The sequence below is a fragment of the Stylophora pistillata genome, chromosome 11 (assembly GCF_964205215.1).
Source record: "Stylophora pistillata chromosome 11, jaStyPist1.2, whole genome shotgun sequence".
Taxonomy (NCBI): Eukaryota; Metazoa; Cnidaria; class Anthozoa; order Scleractinia; family Pocilloporidae; genus Stylophora; species Stylophora pistillata.
Window position 1 is genome coordinate 16100838 of NC_142529.1, and position 22114 is coordinate 16122951.

Here is a 22114-nt window from a genome sequence, read left to right on the forward strand (position 1 = left end):
CCAAAAAGATGTCCTTACTCTGTTGGTCTGACAGGTCTAATTTCTTGTCATTTAGAATAACCTCTGTTCTATTGTCCTATAAAAACAACAAAGAGAACAAAGAACATTAAGAAAAGAACTTTAACTGCTTCTCCTCAAAGTTGTATACAGTTTACCAATGTGTATTGTGTTCTTCGCAATTACTACCAAAGTTTCATATAGCCATTCTTTCAGTTTCACTATCGACTGGATTAAAGTAGCAGGTCAGCTTTCACTTCAAATTTCTTTTCAAAGCTATTGCATACATGTAGTAACATGGATGAATTGAAAAAATTCAGATTAACTAAAAACCCGTAGGAACCCTTGGAATGTTTTAACCATACATTTCCTATTCTACCCTCAGTTTTTGGAACTTGAATTCTGAATTCATTTGAGTAAAAAGTTCTTCAGAGCAAATGAGTTTAAGACCTTGAGTCAAATAAGAAATGATTATTGAGCTGTGCTGCACGTCAAGGGGTTTGGGTTCCAGTGTTGTGTTCTTGGGCAAAACACTTTACTCTCACCTCCCCACCAAGGAGTATATATGGGTACCGGTGAACTGTCAGGGAAGCTTGAGGAAATGCAGCAGGCAGGGAGGTAGCCTCACGATGAACTGGCATCCTATCCCGGGGATTTATAATATCATGTGATACCCCTTGTCGCCTCTCATGTTCTAGAAACTGGCATAAGGTTCAGGCTGGATCGGCCACTTGGCTCGAGAGAAGGGTTTACCTTTTTCTACCTTCTTTTCTACTGATCATATTGCTCATTTAAGTGCAGTTAAATTTTTTTAGCAGCATCCTACCACATACACAAAATTCACAAATGCACTGACTGCAGTTGTCAAAGCCCGCAGGTTTTCGGCAGATGTCAGTTCTCATTAACTGTCCCTCATTCTTAGTCTCAGGAATATCAATGTCGACACTTGGATCCAATAGATGTCGCAAACTACCAGGCGTTCCATCGTTCGGGGCTGGCTTAAGCCCGAGTATACCTGGAAACGAATAGAAATTGATCATGAAACTGACTATTTGAAACAGAATACAGCTAAGTTGTTCCATGGTCTAAAAATACATGTATACCAAATCATCAAATGATTTTACATAATGTTATATTATTTCATCTCATTTCAATCTATTTAATTATGTTCTTTTTAAAAAGGATTTAAGGAATTTTTTTCAGAACTTGAATGTAAATACTACCTCTTCTAAACCGAGTTCGAGGTCCGTACTGTAAGTTACCTACCGAGTAGTTTTTAGCTCGGATTCATGGCCATGAAAAACTTGTTCCCGTAACTTGTGAAAAACGAGGTAATAAGATAATTATTATATCATATCTCTGAATTCATATAAAGGGGGGGACCATGTCAGTTCGCACAAACTTTTGAATTTAGCGGGCCGTACAGTAAAAACGTCTCGCTAAGTTGACAGTGCATAGCGAACGTACTGGGAGATAAAATAAAAAGTAATATGCCTATTTATGGCTTAAAAGCAATCAATTTCGGAGGCCGACAGCAAAAACTGAACAAACTTGCTAAATCAATTACTACGTTCCGTCTGCTTTGTATTCATGAGGTTTTCTTAGGGCGAACCAGAGCTCATCCAGAACAAGAAGAAAAGAATATGTTGAAAACACAAAAACAACGTGTTAAGTCCCTGGCGTTACAAACAACGCATGGACACTCGATCTTAAGACTGATTTTGATGACGCAAGGGCTATTGTTTGTGACACTAATTATTCGCTCAAGAAGTATGACTGAATCTTGCCACCCATCTTGGACAATCATGGCTGATGACAATTTTGCCCGCTTCCCTAAAAAATGACTCAACACTGTTACAAGAAAAGAAAAAAAAATTTTTTTTACACAATCAAACCAGAAGTTTTAACGAACCATGTTAGCTAGTCCGAACCATAAACAATTTTGTCTATACCATGCCGTCATGAAACACGGCGTCACGGTCAAACATTTTAAAACTTTGGCTAGCCCCATATTTTATTCCTGCACTTTTAAAGATTCGCGTTAAGACCAGTTTGAATGGCATCAGTTGAAATTTGTGGGAGAAATTACAATTGAAAGTCGAGCTGCGATGACTTATTCAGATTGGGACTGTTGAAAACACACATGCTATGACTAACATGCAAATTCGAGGTCTGTACGATTTTGTCTTGGAAAAAAGAAAAACATTGTGGTGAACATCGATATATGTGCTTCACAATTATCAAAACAGAAGTCGAGTGCACGTTGGTTAGGTCCAAGTGCACGGTCGCTGTTGTTGTAACTTGTTGTTGGCAGTCAAGGCGTCATGGCTTCTGCCAGCTATCGATTTTCTCAGTATTCTTGAAAATCCTATGTTTTTCGTTTCAGTTCATGGTGATCGTATCTCCTTCTTAAGAACAGTCTTTCGACTTTATGATAAAGGACTGTCAAGTAAGACAGTCTGACAAAAGCTATTAAAAAATGAGCTTTCGGTGCAATTCTAAATAATATCGATTAAGACTCTGAGAAAACTCAAATGGGTTTGCTCGGCATGCAAACCCATGAATACTTGATCGAGTCCGGGAAAACTCAGATCAGCAAAAACTTATCTCGAATTAAAATGATCTTTCTCTGTGGACATCTCATCGTGAACAAGACTGCCCTTGTCACGGTGCAAAGAGCTACGTACATACATAAATACATACATACATAAGTCTTTATTTAACGAGGGTAACATATTAACTTACATAAGTTTTCTAACGTATGGCCCTCACATACCTACACAGTACATTTTACAATTACAATTAATTTTTCATTACAGATTTTAATATAATTCATATACACACAAAAAATATAATATGACATTCATAAAAACCACGAATCAGTTTGAATAGCAATTACAATCTTAGTAAAAAACGGCAATCATGACAAAAAAGTTCATCTAAATGCAATATGCGTGCAAGCTTGTTCGTGAAAAATAGGCGAAGTTTGCGCTTGATGGTAGTGAAGACGGTGCTGAGCGAGATAGGTAGCATAGAGGAGGAAGCAAGTTGCTTGAGATGTGTCTCAAGACCACTGAAAAGAGTAGCGACTGAGGAGGCAAACGTGCGTTTACCAGAGTTGGTGCGAGGTTTAGGGAGAGATAGATTGCAAGATGCTGTGCCTCTTGTTGAGTACCAGGTTTGCACAGAAGATAGCAAGCTAAAGCTGCGCCGTAAACAAGATGGAGGGTCAGGATTCAGAAGAATGGAAAAAAGAAGTTGTAGGTTTCTGCATTTGATGACATCGATGATCGGAATCCAGTTAAGTCTAAAAAAAGCTTGAAGGCGTCCTTCAAATCAAGCAAACAAACAAACCGGCGGCTAAAGCTGGTCGAGGAGTGTCCTCTGAAATTCTCGCAGAACATTTTCTTACATAGTCATTTGGAAATTGCAAGTGAGTTTGGAAATTAAATGTAAGCTGAAAACTTATTTATTTCGTGCAGCTTTCTCAAAGTATCCTGTCTGACAATTATTTTTATTAGTATTACTAATTCAGTTTCTTATTAAGATCCTTATCCCTAATTAAGATCCTTATGGATATTCCATAGTATTCTTATTTTTAACATACACTGTTAATATTAATGTACATGTAATTAGTTTTATAAATTTGAATTTACTGTAGTATTCTAAGTTGTTAAGCGCTGTTGATCCTTGAACGAAAATAGCGCTCTAGAAGTTATTAAATTAAATTAAATTAAAGTGAGATTGAGGTGAATATGTCATTTCATTGGTCGCTACCTTCCACGTGGTTTCTTTAAGACATCTCACCGGAAACATATAGAATTTGATAACAAAGCGCTACGAGAAAATACGTGTACGCGGGGTGCGAGAATAGAGTTGACTAATACAGAAAATAAATACGTCAATGATGCCCCTCTAGCAATTTTGAATTCTGTTCTGCCGTCCATTCCGCATCATATTATGGCTACCAAGAAAAAGCTAGGAACAAAATGTATCGTCCCAATCCTCTTTCGACCACATCTGTTTGCTTTAGTTTTGTCTAGCCCAATCATATCACAGGAAATAGTATAGACCGTTTATGGCCCGAATATTGTTAACTTGAAGCGCTAATTAACATCTTTTATTGATCATAGTTAAGCAATTGCAAGTTATACAAACATTAAAATTTGCGAATGAAATATCAAAACATGCCATAAGTAATAAATTATCGAAATAGTTCACCAGTAAATAAAGTACATTGAAAAAACTGAAAAAAGAAAACGCGTGCCACAGTCTACTGTTGCTTTCTGCATCTCTCTTTCTCTTCTCTTTCTCACGCAAGCGTTCGCAATCTTTTTGTTGTTACTGACGAAAGTTTGTCATGTTTTGACCCCTTAAAAAGCAATAGCTTTGGAGTTTCTGCAAATTCATTAAAAGAACATATATAACAACTTTTCGAAAAGTTAGCCTTGAATTCCGAGACATCACCACATCATTAGCCCTCAATCTTTTAGATCCATTGTCACCTTCAGATTGCGTCGATGTTTTTCCAAATAAGTCCCTTGCAGGAACCGACTTCGTTCGATTTCGCTGCAAATTGCATTGCGTCTTCTCGCCTATCCACGATCAACCGTCGCTTCAAGACGCTCCGTCTTGCTTCAAGTACATTCACATTCAGTCCGATTTCATCAACGTGGACCTTATTCAGAATGCTACTCACAGGTCAGTGCTGGATTTTTCCATGGCTCATTCTTTCAGCAGAGCATGAAATATTAGCTTCGGTTGCCTGGAACATGCGTGTTATTCTACTTGGTTCCGTAGAGGTATCAAGACTTTTTGGAGGCGCCAGCAGCAATAAGCCGCAGTGATCCACTTTCCTGCGCCATTTAAGATCAATTCTCGACCTTATCTTTCAGTTTACACTATAGCCGAGGAGAGAGAGCAGAGCCAAGATTTGTTGCAAAATAAAATAGAAACTGTCGCTTCCCGAACGTAAATTCTCTTTTGACGCCCGAGTGTTGCAGTCTTCCCTCTTCTGACGCCATTAATCACTCCTCGGGCGTAGAATCCGCAAAGCTTCAAGATTGAAACTTTAATTTCTTTCCTGATTGTTTGTGGAAGAAAATAAACTAAGAAAACAAATTACATTTTTTATTCATTTTTTATATCAGATCCAGTTCAGTTTAATTTCCTCCGTCCATTGTAAGCTAGTAGCTCTTTCTGGAAAACTCAAGGATGCTTTCAAGTTGTCTCAAGTAGGTTCTAGAAGATAATTATTGTACTGCCGTTAGGAATTGCTGCCTGGTATGAATAACTAAACAGTTTTTAATAAACTAGGAGCGTAGTATTAATAATAATAATAATAATAATAATAATAAAATATTTATATAGCGCCTATCCTTTTCAGTGCTGAGCGCTTTACAATGCTTTAAAAAGGACTAAAATCGTATACCTATATATATATACATAATAAAAAAATTACAAAATGGAGAACCTTGGGATAGTTCATAATATTCAGGATAGTATTCTTTATGTTGCGTAAGTTCTACCGTTACAAGCAACCCTGCAGGGTTGCAAGCTGTTGCAGTCTTTTAGTTTTTCTGTTGTGAAATGTATAGATCGTCCAATTCGTAATTACTTGCCAGTGAACAATCGTACTTAGTGCCCCCGTCCCCCTTTTGAACACGGACTGGCAGTAAGCTTATTAAGCAAGAGGCTTTTTCTTTAGACAATACATCAACGAAACCGGTTTGACCTGGTTCGGATATAAAATGTTTCTAACCACGGTCCATCAGTCATATTATTTATACTCAATAAGGAGATAAAATAAATTCACACTACAGCAGATCATTTCCATGAATTCCTTTCTTTCCTCGGAGAGGCACCAAAGCGCTAATTTCAGTTAAGTCAGAAGCGGAATTACGCACGCATTTTGATTAGTTCTTATTTGTCATCAACACAGACGCATTGATGACGTCGTTAGCTGGCATAAGAACATCAGGGACACACTCGGCTCCGCCTCGTTTATCACTTTTTTGTTCTTTTCAAGGGTGGCGCTCAATCGAAAGAGATTTACATCCAATTTTTTTTTTCCCAAATCGCATCCAGAGACGATCGTTTTCTTATTTAAAAATAAATTATGCGTTAATAGTAGTAGAATAGTACTAGAGGCGGCGTGTCAATACACTGTACAATACAATTTGACTGGAAAATATTATAACCACGAAGGTTATCCTTTAACTGCGGGGAAATAACATCATATAATCCCAAGGCTACGATATTTAGTCAAACATTAATCATACTAAAAATTCCCACAATTAATTCATAAAAACCTAGTAGGTTTAATACGAACTCAAAACTTGCCAAATTTTTGTCATTATCCGACCAACGATGACTATCGCGCAATCTTTGGCAATCTTCCTTGCCAAACGGTTCCATCCTGCCACCATCACAGTGGTCAAACGTCTACGCATGTACGGACCTTGTAAGGACTAACTGGCGTGTTTTCAGACTGTGGCGTGTTTTCACGATGTTTTAGAAGCGTATAACCTTTTCGGTAAAGCTCAAAACATGGTAAATCAACAGGATAAACGCACTCAAATAAGCTTTGTGTTGGAAAAAGGCTCGAGTTTTCCTTTCCCCTCTTTTTTTTCATTTACAGATCCTTTATGAACAATTCTCGTTCTCTTATTTTTACGAAACAGCGGTTGTTTCCTATGCTTTCCTTTGAAATTTTGCCCGGAAAATTGATGCACGAGAGCAGCGTAAATTGATCCCCTACTCTAAGTTTGACTGCTGTATCTTTGTCACCGAACAATCGCCGATCAAGGCTGGAAGCTGAGCATCTCGATGCGAGGCCGAAGATAAGTTACATTCCACCTTTTTTTTTCTACCTTTTTCCGACCACCAACAATTCGCCAACTAGTGCAAGAACGGAATACTGCGATCAGAGGTCGAACGAATTTAGCTAACAGCCACGGGCTGAACAACGTTTAAGCGACCGCGAACAGTTTAGACCGTAATCTATTGAGGTTATTATAACCTTAATAAAGTGACCTAGCTTTGGCTCGACGTGTTATGACATCTAAGCGCTTGAACATAGAAAAAAAAAATACCTGCCATCATGCCGTAGAGTTCTGTACTAAGGAAATGATCTACTACTTCTCCTTTCTTGAAAGCGGGACCATGAGCTACAAAAAGAGTCTGGAAACAAAGAAAAAATAATGACGTATCAGTTTTGCCGCAATATGATAGGCAATAATACGTAATTCGGTTGTGATTGGTAATCGAAACTAACCAATCAACTGACAAAGTTTTCGGCTCTACCTTTTAATTTTGGCCCGAAGACTGATGTCAAAAGCAACGGTAGCGTTGATAATATCTGGCATTAATAGAGAGAACAAAAAGAAAACAACCTAATTGTGCTCCTGGATTAGAGGGCAGCCAAACGACAAAATGAGAAATAAATTACAACATGCTTAGGAGATAAATTACATATGTACGCGAGTATAAATTCAAATTCCAGGATTTTTTGTATCGTTTAAGACTGTTCATACCCGCATGTTATGATCTATGTTGTTGTAGCCATGATCTCCACCATCACAGCGCCAGATCCCACGAGTGGAACTTGCAAGAACAAAACAAATCACAACTGAGAAATAAACGAATGAATTAAAGAGGGTAGGTTTATAAACAAGTACACTGCTGTGGGTTATCATCAGCTAATTTGGCGTTATCAACTAGGCTCATAATGTCAATTATTACACGACGCGGGCAGTCAGAGGGCCAATAACTAAAATCAACCAATCAAAATGCTCTATTGCCGGTCAATATTCTCTAAGTATTAGACCGGGCACTGTCCCGAATGGTCCCGAATGACACCGCACTTGTGTCCCTTTGAACTTCAGTCGTATAATAAATCTCTTATCAACCAAGCTTGCTCGGGACCGTACTGGAAGAATATCGGAAGATTATCAGCCCTCGGGCCGATATTCTCCCAATACGGCCCTCGCGCTTGGTTAATGAGATATAATTAGCTGATTTAATAAGTTTCTTCAGCTGAAGTTTCGATCGTCAGCCTATCATCTTCAGCTCTGACCAAAGGGTTACCGCTCGAAACGTCAGTTTTGAAACTCTTTACGGTGGCTAATTTATATCGACAACTCAATTGATAAAACCAAATTATCTGAACCTGATTAATCCACCTTGGAAAAATATTGTTGCAACAATCTCGAGCCATGAACTCTACCACATTCAAAGGACTTACATCCCTCCAAAAGGCGTTTCGACACACGTATCTTAGAATGTAATTTGGTTATATCAACTAAGTTAAAACTGTAAATTGGCCACTGTAACATGTCAAAAAGCTGACGTTTCGAGCGTTAGCCCTTCGTTAGAGCGAAGGGCTAACTCTCGAAAGGTCAGCCTTTTAACTAGTTACGGTGACTAATTTACAATTTCAACTTAGTTGATATAACCAAATTACCTTGTTACCCCCTCCCACACAGCACCACAGTTTGTTTAGAAACTTTCACCCTTTATTCATTTATCTTAGAATGTGTTCGAAATCATCAGTATAAATGGGTATTTATAACTATTACATGACGCATTGCACTCACTTAAATCCTACCAACCAGCCGTCTTCCGGAATTAGGATAATTCGTCCAATCCTCCTGAGAAATAGAACATCAGAGACGCCTTCAAGAACACAAAATGTCTAAAACAATTATTGGAATGCAGTAAATTCAGATGAATTATCCTACGCACAGCCACTGGCAATGATTGGTTCTAAAACATACTTCTTTAAGTGCGTCATCAATCTCCTTTCTCGCACACGCACAGAATACAAATTCAATTCCAAAAGTGCCTCCCACCCCCTGCCCTTAAAACCCAGGAAAACCAGTATCAGACACGACTTTCGATTCGTGGCAGCAGATTTGGCAAAAAGAAAAATAATCTAGAACCTGAAAATGCCAAGGTTAATTGTTCAAATAATATGATTTTCGATAAAGAGCACTTTAATCCATTCCTTATTTCATCATCTTTTCTTTTTTCGTCTGGTAATGGTTTGGAATTTCTTATTTCTTAGTGTTCGAAATAAATAAAGGCCTCAGTCCTCCAAGGGCTAAGACTCTTGTCTACTTGTTCGCCGATTTCAAGCGTTCGTTCGTCCGTGTGTCTATATGGCCCTCAGGCTCTATAGCCTTCACTACTACCCTTCCTCCTTCAACTTTGTCATGGATTTTAAAGAGAAATAATTGAAAAACCACGAACTTTATTGTATCAATTAGCATCTATTTTACTTGTTTTATTTTGGCCTCACATCTCACCCAAGATATGTCATTGATACATTTTGAACTGATAACAGGCGTGAGCAAACCGGGAAAACAAAAATACGAAAAGATCGAATTCATTCGGGACTAGAGTTTACCATTAATTAAGGAACGCTCGAGTGAACTAAACAATAAACCTGACGTTTACCTGTTATCAGAGTAATGAAGTCGCTTGGGAAGGTTTTCTTTCAAAAACACGCGAAAGTGTGGATTTTTACACTGAAAAAAAAATTAATAAATACGCCAAGGGTTAAGTGAAGTCAGAAAAAACTTAAAAATGCCTGTCCAGTTTGGAAAAAGAAGACATCAACAACCGAACTATGAGTCTAAATCACCCAATTACTCATTAATCCACAGCGAGTAGTTATTGGACTTGTCAAATCACAGGCGGCCCGAGCGTCCTGTGTATAATTTCGGGGTTTTACTAATAAACCCCGTCCACACTTATGCGTTTTCGAAACGCCCCGTTTTCTTCTCATCAAAAACACTAAAACGGCAAACGCTTAAAATCCAATCAAAATTTTTCTCACAATCATGCTCGGAGAATGTCGACTTCAATGAACGTAAGAGTGGTTTAACGCCAATGGAAAAAGGGATTTGTCATCGATTTTATACGTGAGTAAATTTTGACTTGTGTTACTCCAGTTAATACACATGTTAACACATTAGATATTCGTGATTATTAAAAACTAGCTCATTGGATAATGCAATTCAAGACTTTTTATTGGCTTAGCCATTATGGTATATCAGCCAATATACCATAATCTACAAATATGGTAAGCGTACGTATCAGCTTAAAATTAAAAGGGAGCTAAATTTAATAAAATTTAATAATTTAAGCTAACGTTTTTAATAAAACAATTATTCCACTCGCGCTTGTTGGATATGAGATGATTATAGCCAACTCGGCGCTACGCGCCTCGTTGGCTATCTATCATCTCATATCCAACGCGCGCTCGTGGAATAATTGTTAATTATTATATACATACTGAGATTTACGCGCCAAAAAGTATCGAGATAAAAATAGTCTCTTCGCGCTAGATGAACCAGCTGATTGGTCACATAATTTTTTTTTCACTTGTGAAATACGACGTATCGACGCTCTGATTGGCTATATCATTATTTTCACTAGTATACACAACCCTGTCGCTCGCTCGCCGCTCCTCTTGACTGACAAATAGCACATTTCTAAGAGCTTAGGCACATTTTTCTTTAGAAAGATGGCTTCAAATCAGACTAACCGTTTTCAGAGCCTAGATTCATCAGTAGAAGAGTTCATAGACGGACAGGAAAATTAAAACACCAAGAAAAAGACCAAACACGATGTCGCTCTGTTCCGCGAATTTCTTGTTTTGAAAGGCGAAACAAAAACAAAAAAATTAAGTCTCGGGTTTTCACTTCTTTATTTCAAAATTTGAACTTCCATAGAACTATTTCGACATATTTTCAGGATGTCTTAATTTATTCTACCTAGTTCTGCTTTTTAACGGCATTTTCGCATGATAATTTAGATGTAAAGAAGTATTTTACAAGGAAGCCATTTCAGTGCAACTCCCGAACGGCGGCTTGACCGCGCGTTGCTTTCCTTTGAAAGAAAATAAAGATATGTTTATCTCTGAGTTCTGTTCGCTTATGAATCTCGGTATGTATATAATAAGTTATTTCACGGTTAGTTCGCTTGTACGATTTTTATTCACTCGTTGTGTAAAACAAACTCACTCGCTGCGCTCGTTCGTTTGTTTTACACAACTTGTGAATAAAAATCGTACGCGCTCGCCATCCGTGAAATAACCTATAATTATGCCCTTTAAACACGAAGGCGCGCTATAAAAGGAGCCTTAGGTCCCACTGAACCATTTGTCAATCAACCGTCGTGTGATGTAGAACTCTAAGAGTCAAGTCAGCTTGAGCTACAGCTACTCCAAGGCAGTGAACAGCGGGCGCATTCCTTAAAACTGTTTTATGTCTTCATCACAATACAAGAATTTTTGAGATTTGTGTTTCCTTTCTCCAATGGAAACTTTCTTTATTTGTGGCGGTAAATTTGAGATCGAATTAGGTGGTTCGCACGTTACCTCATGCCACCATGCTGGTGGAAGTAAACAATAGATATCTCATTAGCTCCTTTTGTTCCTCTACCAGCACTTGAATTTGACCCGCACACGTCAACGGTGAGTGACAAATGAGCCTCGGTCTTCCCAGGGAAGACTTCTTTATATAGCGCGCCTTCGTGTTTAAACCCTTAAGTTGCTTATAGTCAGCCTGGCTGGCTGCGTTCAAATAAGATAAATACTTCTTCATTGTTAAGTATAAAGTTTGTTCAGGTGAAAATTTGTTTCGTAAAGTTGACTAAGACGAATAAAAACTTACTTGTAAACGAGCCACAATGTCTTCCGCTGAAACTGAAAATAATAATTATTATTATATATAGTAATATATAATAATTATTTTTAATAATAATAATGATAATAATACTAATAATAATAATAACAATAGCCAAGTATAAAATACATATTGTAACACTTCTTGTTCTCTCTTTTTGATGAAGCGTGATTGTCCATTTTTTTTTTCGTTTTTTCGTCAATCAAAATCCTTTCGATGGCCTAAAGGCATCAGCTCATGTTTTGTTATAGATGTTAGCCAACCATCTTTCAGGAAAGCGAATTTCATGATTATCCAAAACAGTTACGAACATCTATTAAGCACATTCCGTCAAAAATGATCATCCTTTCGAAAGACAAGTGTTAGCTTTCACCGAAAAAGTAGCTTTCCCCACCCTCCCCTTCCCTGCTGAACGCGGTTACGTACCTCCCGGTTTCGGATTCATCGATATGAATGCCCCTCCATACCACTGAGGGGAATATACGTCATCGAGAGTTACATTGTACTGAAAGGAAGTTCAAATTGTTGTTTGTTAAGGCATAAGTCCTCGTGTAAAATTCTTGGATGTAACAGAGACATGTTAGTAAGATCTTATTAAAGTTCAGATCTTCCCTTCTATTGACTTATAAAAAATCTACGACTGAATTATCGTCATTTAAAAAAAAAAAAAAAAGACGAGGACGTTGTGTAAACGGAAGATTTGTAAATTTTCGACAAACTAAAAATAAACGACACAGTCTAATTTTTTGAAGGTGAGCTCCACCTTGGAAAGTGTTACGTCGCGTGGTCGCTGCTATATAATTGCGATACATATTTTGCAACTAAGTTCAGCATAGGGATGGTGGAGATTAAACTAAAAAAAACAGGAAAACTCATGTGATCAAAATGAAGACGTACACAAAATTCACAAGAAGTAGCTAAACACTACAATTCCAAAGGTAATCTCTTGTTTGGTACCATTATCTGAATAGAAGGGGATGAAAATTGCATTGCATCAAGAGTATACTTCTCTAAAGATGATCGTTTCTGGCATTATTCCTACAGCTCACGTTCTTTTGAGCAAAAAATAAACTTTCAACTACTTACTGCGTCTGTGTAAACGATCCGCTGGCAACTTTTTGAAGCCATACCTAACAAAACACATCCACATAATTTTTAGAGCCCGTATCTCCGTGTGAAACGTGTGCAATGAAGTCAGGCGCCAGGTTTTCACTGATAACGGTAGTAGCAAAAGCGACATTTTCTTCCCAGGAGCAGATTTCCTTACCATTTCTACCAGTAACCGCGCGTTGCAAGGGTGAGAATGATTAGAAAGTTACTCTGTGTTCAGTCAGAGGGTGGGGCGTCAAAAATTAAACCCATCCATATGCCAATGGCAATTCGAGATTTAGTGCACTGGCGCTGACTTTAAGGTCACGCATTCTCCTCACAAGGCTTATTTGAATAATCTAGTCACCGTACCGTGATCTCCAACAAGGATCATGTTTACTTTATCCTGCATGGATCGATCCTTTAGCCCTTTCCACAGTCTTCCAATCATATCGTCCACTCTTTTGTACTGCGCATTGGTCTACAAAAATGCAGAAAAGGTAGGAAAAGTTTACAAAAAGAAAACAATTGGTAAAGGTCATGTATACCTACCTTTCGGGTATAGGTGCGAGGGGTGGATGGCACGTCCCGTATCCATGGAAACAAGATGAGCGAGCCTCTCGAATATCAGCTCTATCCTTCAAAGATCTCTCTCTTTCCCTTCCTTAGTTGGGTTTTGAATCTTTGTTCAGCTAAGGCGGACAACGAATATATCGGCCTCCAATATTCAGTCATAATGACAAATTTTGCTTATTCTCAAAATAAGTTTCCACTTAATCCCTCCACCCGTCTCGTCTCTAGACAATCCAGTTTTTACCGCCTTTTTGTTTTCGACACTGAATATTAAGAGGGATGGCTCAAGAAAATGATACACTATCAGGGGGAAAAAATTCTTTCTTTTTTGCATCTAATCTTTTAAGAATATGATGATTATGATGAGAGATTTTCCTTTATTTCACACATGCTGAGATGTACACCGTGATCCTTGCACTATCCTTTGTGTCTCTGATTGGAAGAACGATGTATCCTCACAGTCTTTGCTTCCCCACTATCAAATGTGTCGGAAGTAAGACAAAATCTCAGTACGTATGAAATCAAAACATCATACCTTGGAAAGTGTTTGAACGATTTTTATTCACGAGTTGCGATGCATCAAAAAACTCACTCATTCGCTGTACTCACTCTTTCTTATTTTTGATGCATCACAACTCTTGAATAACAATCGTTCGTGCGCGCTTTCCATAGAATAGTCTCTACTTCTCCCAAAATTCGAGACCGTCCGGTCCGCTCATGTGTACTTCGAAGCTCACTGAGCTTCGAAGTACACATGAGCCGGCGAGACACATGAGGTGGGACAGCAAAGCGTGACACTTACCTTCTCTGAGTCCGGCCCTGCTCGATGCTCAGTGTAATCAGGTTCATGAAAATACAGAGTTATGAAGGAGGGCCGCCTGGGCACAAAATGACCAAAGTAAATGCATTCAAGTAAAAAAAAGGAATAACCTTATCCTTGATACCTTTTTCTGTGGCCTAAAACTAATGCCATCATGCTTAGACTTCCTATGAAACATCTGATCGCTCTAAAGCATTCAGTCAATATACAGCAACATGTGAAGTTGACATGAGTTCAAAGTCTACCTCGTTTCCAAGCCCCTCGTCCTTGTAGTGTTTTCAAACTTTTGCAAAAATGGCTAAATGCTTCGCCTCTGTTTCCGAGGACGGATTGAAAGTTTTAATAGAAAACTAAGATTCCAAAAACACAAAGAGAACGGCAAAAACACGTGTCAAAATTCTGAATGATTGCTTGAGGGGGAAGAACCCGGAAGAACCATACGATAAAACCGCTTTGGCCAGTGTTCTGAAGAAGTTTTACGCCGGCACTAGAAAAAGTGAAGGAAGCTCGTACTCGAAAAGTTTCATGACCTCCTTACAATTTGGACTCTACAAGCATTTCAAGACAATAGGAACTGACATTATCAAAGACCCAGAATTCGCCGAGGGCAACAACGTATTTCTAGCGAAGTGTGTTGATTTAAAACGGTGGAGTTTGGCGAAGGTTGAACACAAACCCGCTATTTCAGAAAACGACCTTCGAAAGCTCTACGAGTGTGGAATTAGATAATCCCAGAACACTTCACTCGGAATGTTCTTCGAGATGATGCTGTACTTTTGCCGCCGCGGCAAGGAGCCGAAAATAAGAGAATTTTCAATATCTGTTCATGTTGTCCTTCAGCAGCATAATTAAATACAAACGGCACCATGCCGTTGATCGGCGAAAGCTTGGACTTTAAATTTTACTTTTTAGAAAGCAGTTTAAGGCCTCATTGGAACAGTTTGTATGTAAAAGAATTTTCATTCAAAAGAGATGACAAAGACGCTCAATATACGTGTACAAATCAGATAAATTCCTTCTTTTGCGAATTTTTTGAAAAATGTATAGTAAAACAATTATTAAATTCGCTTTTCGAATGATGCTCAAGCTCATCCAATAATTGCATAATATCAAACAATGCGTTGGTTATGACATCAAAAAAGGGTTGCCAGACGGCATAGAAATGCTTAAAATATATACTGGAACAACAGATGTAAAGGTCACAGCCCAACTGATTCTCCGGTGTGGAAATAGCAATCCCCTCCCCCTCTCCCTCCCCCTTCCCCTCTCCCCCCCTCGTGCGCTCCCATCTCGCTGTCACAACTAACACCGGTACTAAAACAAAGTTCTAACTCCTAAACTCTCTCACCATCACCCCTGTGCGAATTCGCCGTTGCAAATTTTTTCATTGCATCACCAGGAGCTAAAGTCATTTCAAGCCTTAATCCTTAATTATAAATTTGGATTAAAAAATACAACTCGCATACATAGAAACCGCCATCTACATCAAGCAGAAGAAAATCTCGCAAACAGGAGTATAAGTACAACAAAACTAAGATATATTCCTAAAGATAAATTAATCACGAAAAGAAAAGTGCACGTATTTGTTACCGTTTGCCTCCCTTGTTGGGATCATCCGCGGTACAGTGGGATGGCAGATCCAACCAGCTCAGAACTTTATCCACACGCGCTTCAAACGGATGAGTCCTTACGAAGAAAAGAAAACAGAATAAAGCATAGATATCTGCCAATTTTCTTCTCTTTTATTTCTTTCGTGTATCTAAATAAATGAGAAAAGTAAGTAAAACGAAGTGAATGTAAAAAGTGTTCAAAAGAAGGGCGCAGCCATTATTTATCCCCTTGCGGGTGGGGTGGAGGATTTGAGGGGTCACCTCAGTAGTCTTCAGGGGGAGTGTAGGGGAGGTCAGTCATCGTCAACAGAGTATAAAAGAGGGGGAGGTTATCGAAAATCGACAGCCAATTAAATACTTATGAAAAGGGGGGGATGCTAAGAATATCACAAAGCCTTATGGTGCGATCAGGTAAATTTTATCGTGACACAACCAAATCTTCCAGCCCCTGCTCCACAGGCGAGAAAAAAATGACTGATCCCCAATGATTCCTACATCCATTTTTGTCTCACGATTGCGAATTCAGCGTTCAGAACATTCCAAGCACAATAGGCACATCATCAAACATCTCAGAAAAAAGATCATACAAAACTTCTTCTCACTCCGATGAAATACTTACTGATTGTAGACATATGTGAAGTTGGGTAATATTCCTAAAAGAACAATTAACGCTGTCAGATTAACAAACAGATTTCGTTTTACGGTGCGTCTGTTCAGTAGCACACCACAAATGACGTTAAAATGTGGTAAGAATAAAAAAGTGGCACAAAATGGCGCAGCTGAGTGCGTTAGTGATGTTGTCACACAGTTTGACTACCTCTGTAATCTATTACTGTTAGATCTACGGCAATATGAGATCTATTGTTTTTCTCAGTGATACCGAAAATAAAAAAAAAAAATATTTGTTGATGGAGACGTGACGTCATCTATATATCTGTTCTGCAATAGATCACAGGTAGGAGCCAATCAAAATGAGTGCGTGATTCAACTTTTCATATAATTGCCTACAGACACATATTACCTTCAATAGGAACTTCCGATCCGACCCAGAAGTAACACGCAGACACGAGACCTCGCTTAATGGCGGTGACCCAAAGCTAGTTATAAGAGAAAGAGACACTTAGCCTTCCAATTAACTTATTTCTTTTTTTTTATTGCTGTTGTTGTTGTAACTTTACTTGGCTTTTCTCAGTTGTTTTTTTGTTTGTTTTCCAGTAGAGGGCTTGTCGCTTGTTTGTTTGTACACGAGCGACGTGGCCGTTTAGCATGAGAGTAAGTATTCCGCATTGACGATGCTGCACTACCATCTCTCGGGCTTTTAGCGAGGTCTGCGCAAGTCGACACTCTCAAAATGCTGCGAGCTCCGCGAGATGTTAGGTAGAGTGTTATCCACCTTTCAAACTACCGGGGCAAAGCCTTTAAACAAAAAAGTAAAAAATTATCGCCGGAACAAGCATTAAAAGAAAGAAAGATCTTTTTACCAGAATGACAAGAGACAAGCTGGCGGGTTTGTTCGCCAACCTGCAGGCGTTGACACAGCGTTGCTGCAGATTTTTTGAGAACTGCGCCGTTAAATTTTGTTTCCTACGAGCAAAAATACCCCCAACTGCACAAGCTAACTACTCACTGGTTCGCCTTTCCACCATTTCGGATCAGACGTCGTCGGTCCTCCAATTTTAAAGTTGTCATTTAGTTTGTCGTCTCTGAACCGGTTAGCCACAATACCAGTGTGTGAGGGAAAAAGGCCCTGGTAACGAGACAAAACAGAAGAACAAATAGTCACGATCAACTTTACTAAAATTAGAAAAAAAATTCAATCATTGTGTAAGGTAATAGCCTGTTTCCGACGTTCTGTTAGTTAACCCTTTATACTCTAAGATCAGTTTGCATATTCTCCATACTGTTCTCTATACATTTCCTAAGGTGCTGACAAGGAGAATTTGTTTAACAATCAAGAGCTTCTTTAGTCGATCATTTCCTTCATTCTCGCAAGCTTGATATGTGATACAGAGGTGATATTGTAAGGACAAATTCAATACTAGTCCCTCTTAAAGGCTAAAGCGTTAGAGAAGCGCGATAGCAGCAAACGAGTGAAAAAACGAGGAGGTTTGGGTCGGGTTAGATCCAAACCTCCTGCTTTTTCGCTCCACCACTACTGTCGTCCTCATAATTTTACCATCGCGCTCCGCAAGTGCATACTCACCGTTACCATGGAGTAGTGGTTAGGAAAGGTCTTGGTTGGAAATTGAGGAAGGAGGAATTTTGCTAGAACTCCACTGCTAGCTGTTGGTGAGACAAGAGAAAATGACTGACAAATCATAGTTACTGTTTGCTTCCATGATCAAATCGTTATTGTTTTTGAGCAACAGATAACCATTACTTTAAAAGTAAGTAGCTTGTCTGTTCTCTCAAGATTTCTGTTCGTGTAGGCTTCTCTCCGAAAAGATGTCACTGAAAATTAAAGCCACCGCTAAAAGCTAAATTTTGGTCATGACTGTCTGTCCGTCGGTCAGACCACTGAGGTCAACTGAGTGGAATAAATGGTTTCCTCTCTGCACACCCTTTTCTTTCTAGTTGTTGGATGGCTTGATATATAGATTTTTACTGGAGTGTTTGTATGTCTGTCTGAGTGGCCGATTTTTTAAGTCAAGCTTTCTAGTAGCGTATTTTTCAGGTAACGGATGACTTATTAACTTACATTTCTAATTGTATAGCCGTCTGTCCGTCTATCCGCTCAGATTAGACGGCCGAATTTCTTACCGAGATAATCGATGTTGGGGGTTAGATTTCTTCCGAGAAAATCAGGTCGAAATCCATCCATTGATATGATAATCAAGGGATCTGGTGAGCTGTTCATAAAAACAAACAAACAAAACAAAACAAAAGAGAGAGTAGATATAAGTTACTAGCTTCACGGCTTCCTCAGATGTTCTTTAATTAAGTACATAAACGACATCGTGTGCCATGAAAGGAAGAGGCAAATATGCATTTTGTTTTTCCTCAAAATTCTCGCAATCGTTTGATGTTTAAGGTAGATGTAAAGATATAACTACTTTCTCAAGCCCGGTGACATTCTGGAGGCGATTTAATACACCAATCTTTATCAGTACAATCGTCATGGAGGATCGAGAGCTCCTTCCACATTAAACTTGACGCAGGGAATAGCCGATAGTAGCGATTTGGCACTTCACTTTCGGGGGTACATGCAAATCCCGGCCAAATTAATTTCCATTTTTTCTCGCCAATCCTCTCACTTTCGACACACAAATGGGCCTAGTATCTGGGCCCAGCATCTGGGCCCAGCATCTGGGCCCAGCATCTGGGCCCAGCATCTGGGCCCAGTATCTGGGCCCAGGATCTGGACCTACCTAGTGTCTGGGCCTAGTGTCTGGGCCTAGTGTCTGGGCCTAGTGTCTGGGCCTAGTGTCTGGGCCTAGTGTCTGGGCCTAGTGTCTGGGCCTAGTGTCTGGGCCTAGTGTCTGGGCCTAGTGTCTGGGCCTAGTGTCTGGGCCTAGTGTCTGGGCCTAGTGTCTGGGCCTAGTGTCTGGGCCTAATATCTGGGCCTAGTGTCTGGGCCTAGTATCTGGGCCTAGTGTCTGGGCCTAGTATCTGGGCCAAGTATCTGGGCCTAACAGGATCGTGCATCATACGTATCAAATACCGCAGTTCAATATATGATTTTCATATATTTATTCTATCTCATCATGGTACACAATAGCTCAAAAAAGAAGACCTTGGCATTCAGTATTTCGTGTTTTGTACTTCCAATCAATCTTACCATTTCTCCCGTCCTTCTGAAGGTGATTTGCTACCTAAAACGAAGGCAGAAGGTATAAGGGCTACGACGCAGATGTTAAGTGCCTATCAAACGATCAGTTCGAAGCTTCAGTATCTCCTCCCCCCCTCGGGAACCCCCCAGGCATTTGACTGTCGTCTGTGCCCGGGAGTGGGGTATTTGAACCTTCCCTGGATAGGGTGGGGAAATTGAACCGGAAGTGTCAATTTTTTCCAATGGAATATAAGTGTTTTTTCTTTAAAAATACCAGCGTGTCCTTCTGTATGAGTGTGAAATATGTACGTTGCGAGACAATAGCCCATTTCCGAATTACCCTTGGCCTCATTTCCAAAACGAGTCTTGGTGCTCATCCTTTCATATGATACTAAGTTTTCATTCACAAGCAAATTAAACTCATTTTCACAAGAATGGTTGAGCACCAGGCCTCGTTTCGAAAAAGAGGCCAAGGGTTATTCGGGAATGGGCTATTGAGATTAGAAAACAGTATCTCGAGCCGCCAGCAACACAGCCATCCACATCGATCTCGAAACGCAAGCGACACGTGCAGTGTGGAGCACGTTCAAGATCAAAACAAATCAACGAGACGTCACATAATTTAAAAGCCAAATTGCGCACGCCCAAATCTGAGCTACAAATCATGTTAGGTTCATTTATGTTAGGCACACCCACTACACTGAGGATCCTCTCAAATAGTGCGCTGCCTCGCCAAGGCTCGCCAAAGACAAATAAATCACGAAAACTTAAAGCCTACCTTTAGATCCCTTTGAGCGTACTTTCACCAAAAACACCACGAGTAAAATAATTATTAACAAGATGACTAAAACTGCTCCCTGCAAGAAAAGGAAATGCGCAAATTTTACGGCTATGTAGGAAATAATTAATCTTAAGATTTAGCTACGATGGAGATACACACAATGTAATCAACTTACCACAACTAATGCCAATCGTCTTTTGCTCAAGCCAAAGAATCTCTTTTCCTGAAAAGCAACAACTGAATCCACAGACATGTTTTTTTTTTTCAAAGCTAGGTTAGGATTTCGTTGAATTAGAGGAGAATTATGCTCTTCAAACCACATGACTGGGGTCTTTATGAAAACTGTTTACCTGTGGTCTACCGCACGTTTAGCCTGCTAGTTAGGGTCTCGTGTTTCGGTTTCGCCCTATCGGTGGCCTCTTTAACGGACACAACCGCCCATCGGCAGCCGCTTATGGAAAGAAATATTGAAACCCTTGTATGATTTCATCATCCACTTTAAAAGTTTACATTAAAATTCTTCATCTACTGGGTTCTGAGATTTCAAAAAGTAAACATATCAAGTCGTCCTTAAATGGTCTTACTGGAAGCCGCCATTTTAAATCTTACAAGAAGCAAAATCACCGTGTACAGTCCACCATAAAGACTTCAATCGAAGGGCTCGACGCTAACGGTAGCCAACTAGCTACAGACGAGAAGAAATTCAGTTTTAGCCGGTGGTTTTCGATTTCCACAAACAAACACACCGAAATTGTTGTAACGTCTAAGTTATCACTAGCCGCTTGGTTAGTAAGTTGAAAAGTTAGTGTTGAGCCCTAAATCGCTTTGTTACAACGTCCTGACTTCGCGGTTCGATGCTTTACCTCTGAGCTGGGAAACTCGTTAGGGAGCTAGACTATGGTGCAAAGCGATCTAGCAGCGCGCTAATCAAGGCCCTTATATGGAAACCCACAGAATTGAGAAAATTTTATTTGTAAAATAATGACAGTAAGAGCGTCGTGTGCGTTCTATCGAAACCTGTATTAAAATACGTATGCAAGGAAAAGAAACAAAGTAGTTCAAGTCCATCGAGGCTGAAATTCGGACCCTCATTAAACCGGAATCCTCTCTTGACCTCGTTAAACGGGACGTGAAAGTTTTAAGCTTACCGCCAAATCAAATCACACGCTTTTAAACGTGATTGAAAAAATTAAAATTGTCATCATGCCGCTGTGAAATCCCAATCAGAGGTGAGAAACGCACCTAGGCTATCGGTACTGAAGCAAAAAATCTAAAGTCGACAGTCGCGTCGCTGTTGTTGAGTCAAATGAATGATAACAATAGGGTTCAGGTTAATGGACTGTCATGTCGCTCTCGAAAGTTTCTTCCAGCAAACACAGCATCTCATTTACAGCCACTTGATCAAGGGATTATCCGTGCCTTTAAGACACGATACAAGAAACATCTACCACGATCGCTTTTAAGGAAGATCGAGAGGGCTGAGAGCGTTTCTGAACTCTGTAAAGAAATAACTTTACTAGACGCTACTCAACTGGATAGCCAAGGTATGATTTGCGACAGCACCATCGACACTTACAAAGTGTTTCAAAACCACTAGCTTTCCTGTGACTGACGAACAAGATGACTACGAAGATGAAGACAACATTCCGCTGTCGCTTCTTGGTCAACAGTTGAGAATGAACAGCCAACAGAAGAAAACACTGGGGACTGGGAAAGAGACCTGATATCAAGCTTTGTTGAACCGATAGCTGAAGAGTCGAACGAACAGTTTGTCCATATGAT

General features: G+C 39.5%; 1 protein-coding gene across 2 annotated transcripts in view; it reads right to left on the bottom strand.

Annotated features, from left to right (window-relative positions):
• The window catches only part of LOC111340587 (venom phosphodiesterase), a 36590-nt gene that overhangs the window by 13102 nt on the left and 1374 nt on the right, over positions 1 to 22114 (bottom strand). Inside the window, exons 2-21 of one of the 2 annotated variants that reach the window (XM_088737993.1) lie at positions 20508 to 20555; positions 20330 to 20408; positions 19561 to 19594; positions 18543 to 18631; positions 17986 to 18065; positions 17410 to 17529; positions 16804 to 16879; positions 16402 to 16435; positions 15763 to 15858; positions 14155 to 14230; positions 13152 to 13260; positions 12777 to 12820; positions 12117 to 12195; positions 11679 to 11710; positions 9457 to 9527; positions 8595 to 8648; positions 7533 to 7602; positions 7092 to 7179; positions 831 to 1012; positions 19 to 76 (exon numbers count right to left, since the gene is read on the bottom strand). In XM_088737993.1, coding sequence (XP_088594119.1) covers positions 19 to 76; positions 831 to 1012; positions 7092 to 7179; positions 7533 to 7602; positions 8595 to 8648; positions 9457 to 9527; positions 11679 to 11710; positions 12117 to 12195; positions 12777 to 12820; positions 13152 to 13260; positions 14155 to 14230; positions 15763 to 15858; positions 16402 to 16435; positions 16804 to 16879; positions 17410 to 17529; positions 17986 to 18065; positions 18543 to 18631; positions 19561 to 19594; positions 20330 to 20408; positions 20508 to 20555 — 1519 coding nt within the window. Of the gene's footprint in view, positions 1 to 18; positions 77 to 830; positions 1013 to 7091; positions 7180 to 7532; positions 7603 to 8594; positions 8649 to 9456; positions 9528 to 11678; positions 11711 to 12116; positions 12196 to 12776; positions 12821 to 13151; positions 13261 to 14154; positions 14231 to 15762; positions 15859 to 16401; positions 16436 to 16803; positions 16880 to 17409; positions 17530 to 17985; positions 18066 to 18542; positions 18632 to 19560; positions 19595 to 20329; positions 20409 to 20507; positions 20556 to 22114 lie in introns of those variants that run through there. The other variant, XM_088737994.1, reaches the window with a different exon arrangement.